Consider the following 10,787-nt stretch of genomic DNA (forward strand, 5'->3'; position numbering starts at 1 on the left):
CGCCCCCGCAAGCCCCGCCCCAGAGGGACCGGGCGGCCTAGACTTCTCGGCCTCGCCCCGTGGCTCGGCCGGCTCTCGGGCTCTAGAGGCACCTTCTCCCACCGCTGGGAGCCTGGGGAGGGTCCCCGCCCCCAAGCCCTTCTGGTGATGGGAGGGGTGTAGGGTGAGAGGAGAGAGAATCGTCCCCAGACCCTCCTGTGGACTGCCATTGAAGCCCCGCCCATCCGTCTGTCTTCTGCCTCAAATGTCCCCGGAACCCACTCCGAGCGCGAAGGACACACGGTCAGACGTGTTAGCGGCCCGCTGAGTCCAGTGCGGCTCCCGGCACCTGGCCAGGGCTCAGGGAAGAGTCGGTGTGGCCAAGGGTCCGTGGGCTCAAAGGGGGCGGCAAGTGGTTCAGGGACCCGACTCAGCTGGTCCTGGGCGGCATCAACGTGCAGCCCCACGGCAAGCTTCAAGAAGGAACTGCCAGAATCCGACCTAGGCTTCAGGAAGACCCCGAGACCATGAGTGGAAAGTCGTCGGGTCTGGGCTGAGGCGCAGACAGGACCGGACAGGGGCTGCAGCAGTGTCGGGTCAGGCAGGGCAGGAGGCTACAGGCGGGAAGCAGGAAGGGCAAGGATAAAAGGAGCCGCAGATGACCAAAAGGCGTGAGACTCAGAGCCACACGCAAAATCCAGGGGCCCTGGGGAAAGGGTCTTGGGGTGCTCAGAAGTGGGTGGTGCCAGGCCCACCCTGCCACACCTGGAGAGCTCATCCAGGCCCTGGGCCACCTAACTGGCACCTCCAGCCCTCCCTAGGACCAGCGCCACAGCCAGGGGTGAACACCGGCTGGTCACCTGGGAACAGGTGCCTCCTGCAGGTCTCCGCCATGCGACAGCCACAGGGACTGACCAGGTTTGAACCAAAGGCATGAGAAGGCCCTGGGGCAGAACAGGCGGGTGGCCTTGGTGGCAACTCATCTGACCCTATCTGCCAGAGCCAACTGTGCACCTGTCCACAGGAACTCCAGCAGTGGGAGAGGGACACCGGGCCCTCCATGGTCCACCCCACATACACCCCGGTTTGGATACATCTACAGGAGGGACAGTGTAGAGGAGCAAGAACAATCTAAGGAGCCCAGTGTGGCCTCTGATCTTGAGGCCTGTCCTAGGAGAATGGCCCACAGAGGGCAGCATGTGCTCGGGGATGCCCCCCGGGTGTGGCCAGGGGAGGAGCAAGAGACTGTCAAAGGGAAAGGGACCACCTCAGAGATCAGAGGTACCTCAGTTGGCATGCACATCCCCTTCCTCCCCAGGAGCCTCAGCCTTGGAGGGTGAAGGTAATTCAGCAGGGTCTGAGATCCTGGTGAGGTCCTAATATCCTTCCCATTGGCTGATCCTGCATCAGCCCTGCCCCCAACTGGCTCAGAATTTAAGCCTGAATAAAGACTAAGGTCACCCCACAAGAATGGAGGGGGCCAAGCCCTAATGTGGGGCTTTCGGTTTTGATACAGGGCTCGGAAGGTGGACACCAGTGATGTAATCTGTGGGGAGGCTGGGTGCTTGGACCCCGCAGGCTGGAGGGTTGAGCTCAGGATGCCACCTTTCTGTATGCAGGGCAGGAGTTTAGAAGTCTGAGGAGGGGCTCAGGCATCAGGCCACACAGCCAGAGTGGAAGGTCTACAAAAGGGTTTATTTCCTTCTGGCCAGATGGGCACACCAAATGTCTGGTTTACACTCCAGCTTGGGTTTGCAGGAGAATCCATGATGACCATCCCCAGGAGAGATGATGTCCCTGAGTCAAAGCCCACTGCCCTTCCTCTCCTTTTCTTGAGAGCTGACCTCTGCACAGTCCAGAGCAGGCAGGGCTCAGAGGCCAGCACTTGACCCTGAGCCATAACATCTCTGAGCTTTTTGCTGCGCCCTGTTGGAAGGGACTACTGCTCCAGAGCCCAAGGCCCAAGGCCAGCTATAAAGCCGACTGTCCCAGGGAAACAGGAGGTGATGGGAGTTTGTGTTCCATTCCAGGATAGGTAGAGGTACTGTGCAGACAGCGAAGATGCTCCAAGGTCACCTAAGGTCAAGATGCTCTGGGAGCACCCAAGAGCAGGGATACAGACGTGGGAAAAGAGGGAGTCCACTCACGGAGGGGGTCTACTCGGCCTCTCCAAGCAGCTGCCCTAGGATGTAAGTTCCAGGCAAGGCCACAGTGATAATCAGGATCCCTCCCAGTGAAGGGAGGCTAAGGCATGAGGCTCCCAGCCAGAGTTCTTAGCATATCCCTATGTCACCCAGGGGTCTTCACAGGGCCGTCTCCTTGGGAACCCTAGCACCCAGCTGCCTGGGAGGCTTGAAGCTTAGCACTTCTTTATAAGTGACACCTGCAGAGGGACAAGAGACAGACCAGACAGTCAGCCTCTGCTCTCACTGGAGGACAGAGGCCAGTACCTCATGGGGCTTTCTTCTTATCCTAACTAGGCCAGCCCACCTAGGGAAAGTCTGCATGAAAAAGCCGGCTGTCCCAGGGAAACGGGAGGTGATGGGAGTTCGTGTTCCACCCAGGGGCTGGGCCACGTGTCCTCCGTGGCCTATTGTAAAAGCAAAAGCTCCTAGCCACAGTGTATGTGGGCGGAAACCACAGAGAGGATCCTGAGGTCTATGGTTTTCGTGTTATCTTGTTTAGCACCAGAAACTTTTCATAAGCACATGAGAGCAGAAGGGTGGAGCTCCTGCTGAGGCACAGAGGAACACTGCATCCCTAAGCACTGTGATCTGGAAACCCCAGCCTGTCCAGCCCCTCCACCCCAGATTGCAGGACCAAAGCCCCAGGTCGAGGAGATCAATAGGATGAAGCTTGGCACTCAGTAGCACACCTTGGTGCTGGCATCAGACATTTCTGTCCCCCAGGCTGCATCTGCGAACAGCCTTCCAGGAGCAGGCAGGGGCTGGGGCTCAGTGGTATAGCACCTGCCTAGCACATATGAGGCACTGGGTTCAATTCTCAGCACCACATAAAATAAATCAATAAATAATAAAATAAAGGCACTGTGTCATCTACAACTAAAAAAAAAGGGAAGGGCGGCCCTCTGCGTAAGCGGACAGTCAGCACGTAGCTGACGGTGCTGAGCACAGCCTTGGAGAGCTGGGAGCTCCAGGAGAACTGCGGGGTGTCGAGGGGGGCTTTGGCCCTGGGGCCTGCATGGGGGTTGACTTTCCCTGCAGGCAGGATATGAAAAGTGTGCAGTTGTCCAGGTGAGAGGGGTCCTGAAACCAGCAAGAAGAGGTGAGAACCATTTCAAGAGTTGTGAGCGGAGAGGCCTGAGGACAAGCAGATGGATGTGGAGGGGCTCCAATTGGCAGGATCTCTGGCCTAGACTTGGGAGAGGCTAGGTAGCCCAATGAGGGAGGCTGAGCTAGCAGGCTTGGGGGCTGGGAGAGGCCAGGGGGCACTGCTGCCCTGAGCTCAGACCTGCTCTGCACAGCTCCTGGGATACATCCTGTGCCAACCTTTGTGTGGAGCCTCTGCCAGGAACACCCCTCCCCACGGCCTTCCGCCCTAGCCAGAGGTCACCCTGACCAAGTCCTACAGCCCCATGCTGCCCTCTGATCTCCTGTCCTCTTCCTCACTTGACCTGCAACCCAAGAACATAGGTTAGGGGCCCAGGGCACACAAGGCCCCAACACGGGCCCCATGGGGAACCCCACTCACGCTTCCACTCATCCAGGGTGCGGTCCACATCATCAAAGGAATCGTCATACTTCTGGGCCTTGGGTTCGTCCTCTGTGTCGTGCAGGGATTCAAAGTATGGGTGGGCCAGTGCCTCAGCCGCCGTCACCCGCTGCTCTGCATCCAGCACCAGCATCTTCTCCAGGAGATCCACAGCTGGGGGGGGAGGCATCAGGCCCACCGGGTTGCTTTGTGCCCCAGCACCCAGGACCCCCACCCAACTCAGACCTACCCAGAGGGCTTGCATTGGTCAGGACAGAGGCAAAATCCTTCTTCTCCAGCTCAGGGAGGCCCTTCATGTAGTTCTTAGCCTATACAGGAAGAATGGTGAGGGGCCAGCTCCCAGGCCCAGGTCCAGCTGGCCTGCCCACTCCCTACCAACCTCAGCACTCTGCAACTTCTGCACAAACTCAGCAGGAGGTGTCCCTGTCACCTTCATGATCTCCTTCAGCTGGTCCAGGTCTGCATGGAGGTCAGGAGCACAGCACAGGCCAGAGGGCAGGACCCATACAACCACCCACCTCCCCAACTTCATGATGCCCACTAGGGAGGATACGGTCGTTGCCCTTAAACAGTATCTTCCCTGTAATCATCTCCGCCATGATGCAGCCCACCGACCAGATGTCCACTGAGACAGAAGCTCTGTCAGTGCCCCGAAGGCAGGGGGACGAACAGGCACACGAGGGGCAGGGGGCATAGGAACACAGACACAGGGGAAGGTAGGAGGAGAACACAGACATGGAGCAAGGGAGGGCATGTGCACTCAGGCCATGCAGGTTCACCCTGCCCACAGCCTCCTGGGGAGCAGTGGCCATGGGGCACCCCAGGAAGAACCAGGTGGGAGACAGAGGCAGCATGGGTCTCCAGGCATGAAGGGAGGCCTCTCACCTGTCTGTGTGTAGCGCATCCAATTCAAGATGACCTCAGGGGCCCGGTACCACCGGGTCACCACATACCCTGTCATCTCACTGTCTGCTTGCCTGGCCAGACCAAAGTCCAGGATCTGAGGAAGAATTGGGGTGGGGCTGAGGGAACCCCTGAGAAGTGGACAGGCCACTGTTGCCCCGGAGATCCTAAGGGAGCAGCACTCAAAGCCTCCATCCTGGGACTCTGCCACTTCGCCTTGGACCCCAAGGTGCCTCCTTGTGGCTAATGCACCCAGCCTAACCCACCTCAGGAGCAGGAGTCACCCTGTTGACCTGTGGAGGGCCTTCACAGCCCTGCCCTGGGTCAGACATCAGACTGGGGACACCTGCCCTTCACCTAAGTAAGGATGAAGCGTGCTCAGTGCCTCCCCACCCGGTGTCTGTGGCCCCCACTGGTTGGCTTCTGCCTAGGTCTGAGGGACGTAGGTGGCCGGGCAGATGGAGAAGGAGCCCACCCTGCCCAGCAAACCTTCAGCTCACAGTCCTCGTTCACAGCCAGGTTGCCAGGCTTCAGGTCCTGGGGCAGAGAAAAGGTGGCCACTGTGTCCTGCCTGCCAGAGCAGGTACAATCCAAGGGCCTGGGCAGCACCTCGACTAGGGCCACCAGGCGAGGCTTGGCCGCTGGCCCCCAAAGACCTTCAAGGAAGAGTAGAGGGACGGGGCCCCAGGGCAGACTTCTGACAGGCTGTGCATGAGGTGTTGTGTGCACCTCCACATCAGACCACACTGCACCCACCTTACAGGTAAGAACCGAGTCCGGGATGAAACCCCTCTTGTGCCCACACAACTAGGGAGGGACAGTCAGGTGGCCTCCCACCCCTGCCAGGACTCACCCTGTGGATGACACCAGCAGCATGGATATACTGTGGGAAAGAGGGGGTCAGCTCACAGGCCCTCCGGGCCACCATGCCCTATTCCACCCACCTCCCTGCGGCCACCCTGCAGGCCTCACCCTCAGCCCCTTTAGCATCTGATACACCAGGAACTGGACTCGGTCCTCACTCAGTGTCTCATGCTTCATGAGTTTGCCCAGGTCAGTGCCCATGAATGGCATCACCAGGTAGCTGCAGAAGGGACGCCCCAGTACAGTCAGCAGGCAGGGCCAGCCTCAGGATCTGGGCAGGGCCCAGGCTCAAGCCCCAGCAGGGACTCCTCAAGGGGTACCCTGTAGCACCCAGTCCTCATTGGATCCCAGTCCAGTCAATGCCCCAAGCCCCACTCATCACTGGTCAGTGACCCCTACCAGTCAGCGAGCAATGGCCTCATCTTCTCCAGCACATTCCCACCCTCCCTCCCTCCCACCTACCCTGCCTGGAATGTCTGGTGGGGAAGGAATTGCTCCTTGGGGTTTTTGGTTTTGTCGTTATTAAACCTGTGGCCTCACCCCTGCTAGACAAGGGCTCTGCCACTGAGCAGAAGTCCTGCTTGTTTTGTTTGTTCATTTCGTTGGTACCAGAGATTGAATGCAGGGGTATTTAACCGCTGAGCCACATCCCCAGCCTGTTTAGTTTTTTTATTTTGAGACAAGAACTCATTAAGTTGCTTAGGGGTCTTGTTAAATTGCTGAGGCTGGCTTTGAACTTGTGATCCTCCTGCCTCAGGCTCCTGAGTTGCTGGGATCATAGCATGCACCACCATGACTTGGCTGTTTTGTTTTTTTTTTGAGACCGGGTTTTGCTATAATGCTAAGGCTGGCCTCGAACTTATGATCCTTCTGCGACAGCCTCCGGATAAACTGAGATCACAGGCTCATGCCACTGTACCCAGCTGTGATAGGGATTTTGGACTTCCATCTGAAGAGTGCTGCATGCCAGGCAAGGGCTAGGGTTGGGCCTTGAAGGCCACTAGACCCAAGGCCTCACAGGCAGGGGAGGAGGGAGTCTGGGGCCGAGGTGGGGGACCTCAGACATCTGGGCCAGAGAGATGAGCAGGCAGGTAGAGGAAACATGACATCAGCCCCCTCCAGAGAACACTGGGCCAGTGTGGGCCTTGACCTCTGACAAGCCACAAGTAGCCTGCTGCCTTCTCCAGCCCTTCCCAGACCTACTGTGACCTCGGCCAACAGCAATGCAAGTGTGGGCTGGCCAGCTGCAGGGCAAGCTCAGCAGGGCAGAGACAGGGTGGGTACTTTCACCGCCTCTGACCCATCTGCCAACAAAGGTCAGCAGCTCTGGTTTCGAGGCACACACCAGGTGCCAGAGTCTGAAGCACGGGACCTGCCTGTTCACAAACACTGGGTCCAGGGTTCACACCTCCAACATGAAGGGCCCAGGCGCCAGGCTGGAGGGAAGAGGAAGCCCCAGCTCTTCCCAGGCATGCCAGTGTCCGTGGGTCCCAGGAACACGGGAAGGTGTGCAGTAGGCTGTGATGTGAGTGGGGGATGGGCTATGTGCCCCTGGACCCCCATTCATGCTATGGGGAGAAGGCCCCCAAGACCACCCAAAACATGAAGCCAGCACCCAGGAGCCACCTGTCCCCCTCCCACCCCTGGCCAGCCCAGGTCAGTACTCACAAGTCTGTGAAGTCATCCAGGGTCTCATCAGGAGTGAACACATCCAGCAGCCCAATCACCTGCAGGGCAGAGGGCCAGGTGGTGTCAAGGACATACAGAGGATGCAGGGTTTTAGGACACACCGCAGGTAGCATTGCACTAAGGCAGGAAGCCCCCCCTGCAGCTGTCCTTGTCTCCTTGTACTGTGCCCACTGGCAGTGTGGCCAAGCACTGGTGTACTTGCCCACAGACACAGGCTATTTTTGGGTGGTGACAGCCGGGATTCTCTGGGAGAGAGGCAGTCCTAAGTCTGGGCTGGATCCAAGCAGTCCTAGGGCACCAGCTCTAGGCCCTCCCTCCCTGTCCCTTTCCCCAGCCAAGTCGACCCAGGACCAGGGTGGGGACATCAGGTAGCTCCTTCCTGGGTTCATGCCTCTGCTGTCGAGACTAAGTGGCAGACCTGGCTCCTGCGGATAAACAGCAGACAGGCAACGTGACAATGGCAGTTCTAGCACTTGGGGGTAATGGGGTCTTTAGAGGCCCAGGAAGCCCTCCTGAAGGGGGACTGCATATGCCAGCAACCTGAGGGGCAGGTGGATGTGCCAGTAGAGGCCAGGCACATGGTGGCCAAGACAGGAGGGAGAACACCTCTAGGGTTTGAGTAACAGAGGGGGAGGCCAGGTGGCTGATGCCCAGGCCAGGGGAGAGTGGAGGAGAGGCCGGAGGAAGCCCAGCAGGACCTCACACACACACCAGAGGAAGGATGAATTTGATCTGAAGAGCCACTTTAGAAGGGTTGAAGCCCAGGTGTGATGCTGAACATGACCTTCCGCTGCAGTGTAGGAACAGAGTGGAACACAGAAACAGCGGAACCAAAATGGAGAGGCAACTGGGTGACCACAGCACTTAAAGCCAGACCCGTGGGCAGAAACATGGATGGGTGAAGCCACGGGCCTGGTGGGCAGATGGAGCAGCAGACATGACCTGAGAATGGGGGCCAGGAGCACTGGAAGAGCTCTAGAAAGAAGAGGAACAGTGTCCATCTGCCCTCTGTGCTGGGAGCCATTAGCCAAGTAGGTATGACAATTTCCTTGCCAGCGTACCCCATGTTGCAGTGACATTGAATGTACGTGACCTTGCTCAAGGACCAAGGCAGATTAGGGTGTTCCCGGTTTTAAGATAGTCGTGTTTAGGGCGTTCCCGGTTTAGGTTCCAGGTTTAAGGTTTAAGATTATTCCTGCTGGGAATAGGGCGTATCCTGCTGCCTGAGTTCCCCTTGAGTTCTCACGGGATTTAGACAATATATTTTGGAGATAGAAGCCCAGTGGAAGTGGATTTGGGCAGAGAACGTGGATTTGGGAAGAGAACGTGGATTTCCCCAGAATGTGATTGTAGACGGCTGGTGTGAGTTCGGGAATAAAGAGTTGCTGTTTGAATCTACAAGCTGTGTGGTGGCTCGTGATTGTGTGCCCAGCCAGACTGCGGCATTTGTGCCCAGCCAGACTGCGGCACCTCTGTAGTGTGGACTATGGCCCAGAGCAAGGGGCCAGGGTTTGAGAAGAGAAAGCCTGAAATGGCTAAGGGGTCTGTGGCAGCTCCCTGTCCCCACTGAGTGGAGCACCCAGCCTCTCTGAGCCTCAGTCTCCTCATGGGAAGGTGGATCACAATCGGCAGAACCTCCCAGCTTGTGTTCAGGACATTCTGGATGCAGCAATGCCCAGCTGTGGGCACTCCGGAGCCTGGCAGAGTGACCCAGCACAGACTGGGTCAGAGGTGGGAGGTGACTGAGGAGGAGGCCCAGAGCCCTTGGTTAAACAGAGGACATGGATAGGCCCCTGGGTGGGGGTGGGTAGAAGTGGGAGGCTGGATGAAACCAAGGATGGAGGTGGCTGAACTCGTGGGATGAGGCCCAAGTGTGACTGGGAAGTGGAAGGGTACCCCAAGTGGACCGAACACAGAAAGGGAGCCAACCAAGCCCAAGGCTGTAAAGGACACAGGGAGCCAGGAAAAATAAAGAACCCGCCAGAGGGGTCAAGTGGCATGGGCCAGGAATCAAGGGGTCAGTTTCATGGTGGACACCGGGACCTCATGTTCCCAGGGGGCTGGTGGCTCTGGTGACCCAGAAGGGGCCAGAACATCTGTCAGGAGCCAAGGTGTGGGTGTCCAGACTGGGGTGGAAGGGACAGAACTCAGAGGCTATACTCACGATGACCATGTGAGAGGCCCAGGGGCAACCAGACTGGAAATAAGATGGCTTTTTCCACTGGGGACCCAGTTATACCCCCAACAAAACAGCTCCCTAAACCCCTCATCCAGAGTCTGCACTGCTCGCAGGTGACAGCCACAGTGCCTGACCCCAGCACTCTGCCTGCCTTGCACCCCCAAGGCCCCTGGAGTAGAAGGCTCCCAAGTGGACAGGAGAAGAGCTAGTGGCTGGAGAAGCCACCTGCCGCGGGGAAGAGGGGAAGTGCCTCCTCCAGGAGACCCCTCCTCCCACCACCCGGCCTGGAGGTCGGCTTTGTGGCCGAGTTGAGGAGGGACTGGGCTTGGGGGAAGGAGTGACCCACAGAAAGTGGCTGGGCTCTGTCCCCACTGCCCGGCTCCGACCGCCTGTCCTTGGGAAGAGGGTCTGGTCTTCCCGGGGGAGGCTGACGCTGGGGCGCGGCTGGCTGGGGGGGAGCCGGCCCCGCACGCGACTCACGTTCTCGTGGCGCATGTGCTTCAGGAGGCGCAGCTCGCGGTAGGCGCGCTTGGCGAAGAGCTCGGACTGGAAGGGCCGGTACAGCTTCTTGATGGCCACCTTGGTGCCCGTGCGACTGTCCACGGCCGAGCTGCGGGGCGGACGGCTTAGCGGGAGGGCCACCCCGCCCCGCCCCGCCGCCCCGCCGCCCGGCGCGCGCTCACCACACGGCGCCGTAGGCCCCCGAGCCCACGGGCTGCAGGTCCTGGTACACGGCGCGCACCTCCCAGGCCGTCTGGGTCACCTCCTGGCGGTAGAAGCCCTTGCGGGCGGAAGGCGGCGAAGTCATCGCGGGCCGGGCGCCGCCCCGCCGCGGCCCCACGGGACCCGGGCTCTGCGGACGCCCCCGCAGTCGCCCGGAGCTACCGCGCCACCCGGCCCGCTCCGCGCTGCCCGCCGCTGGGGCTGCTCCGCGCGCGCCCTTCTCTAGAGGCCGTCGCCCTGGGCTCTCCCGAGGCGCCGACCCCCGCCCGACCCCCGCCCGGCGGGCGCTCACGGCCCCTCCCCCGCCCACGGACCAACCGGCCCCCGGGGCCCCGCGCACGTGACGCCCCCGCCCGCTCGCCGGCCCCTCCGGAAACCCGAGGCGGCCGCCGGGGGAGGGCCTGAGGCTGGGGGAAGGGGGAGGGGAGGCCGCCCCAGGGCTTGGGCCGGACCTGACATCCTGGCCGGCCTCCGCCCCCCGCTGGACTTCCCAGCCCTGGTGTCTTAGCGGGAGTCTCTCTGGGCTCCAGTCCTTACTGTCCTCTTCCCAGGGCACTAAGCCCATCCTAGGCAGCCTGAGCCCACCTGGCTCCTAACCCCAACCCCGATCACTCTCCATCTGTCCAGACTCCACTCCTGCCCCACCCCTACCCAGCCCCCCAGCCCTGAGGGCCCTGGACCCTGGGTTCTCAGTGTCAGCTCCCTGCTGTGCCCTCAA

General features: G+C 59.9%; 1 protein-coding gene across 1 annotated transcript; it reads right to left on the reverse strand.

Moving 5' to 3' along the window:
• Positions 1–1,653: 1,653 nt before the first annotated feature.
• On the reverse strand, positions 1,654–10,265 carry Mapk12 (mitogen-activated protein kinase 12). The gene is made up of 12 exons (XM_046443560.2): positions 10,030–10,265; positions 9,827–9,956; positions 7,147–7,205; positions 5,587–5,698; positions 5,468–5,497; positions 5,104–5,151; positions 4,597–4,711; positions 4,265–4,336; positions 4,091–4,170; positions 3,941–4,019; positions 3,691–3,864; positions 1,654–2,362 (listed from the first exon to the last, which is right to left on the reverse strand). Exons 1-12 carry the CDS (start codon positions 10,152–10,154, stop codon positions 2,283–2,285), a joined length of 1,104 nt encoding a protein of 367 aa, XP_046299516.1. The 5' UTR covers positions 10,155–10,265; the 3' UTR covers positions 1,654–2,282.
• Between the last annotated feature and the right edge of the window lie 522 nt (positions 10,266–10,787).

This window comes from Marmota monax, unplaced genomic scaffold, assembly GCF_021218885.2.
Source record: "Marmota monax isolate L192 unplaced genomic scaffold, Marmota_monax_Labrador192_F-V1.1 WCK01_AAM20220418_F8-fsc00234, whole genome shotgun sequence".
In the NCBI taxonomy this organism is placed as follows: domain Eukaryota; kingdom Metazoa; phylum Chordata; class Mammalia; order Rodentia; family Sciuridae; genus Marmota; species Marmota monax.

Excerpts from the sequence above, each read along its gene's own strand:
- Mapk12 (XM_046443560.2), bottom strand. The coding sequence starts at position 10,154 with ATGACTTCGCCGCCTTCCGCCCGCAAGGGCTTCTACCGCCAGGAGGTG. Across the intron at positions 7,206-9,826 it reads AGCACATGCGCCACGAGAAC|GTGATTGGGCTGCTGGATGT; the intron begins GTGAGTCGCGTG and ends TCTGCCCTGCAG. Across the intron at positions 4,712-5,103 it reads ACGAGGACTGTGAGCTGAAG|ATCCTGGACTTTGGTCTGGC; the intron begins GTTTGCTGGGCA and ends ATTCTTCCTCAG.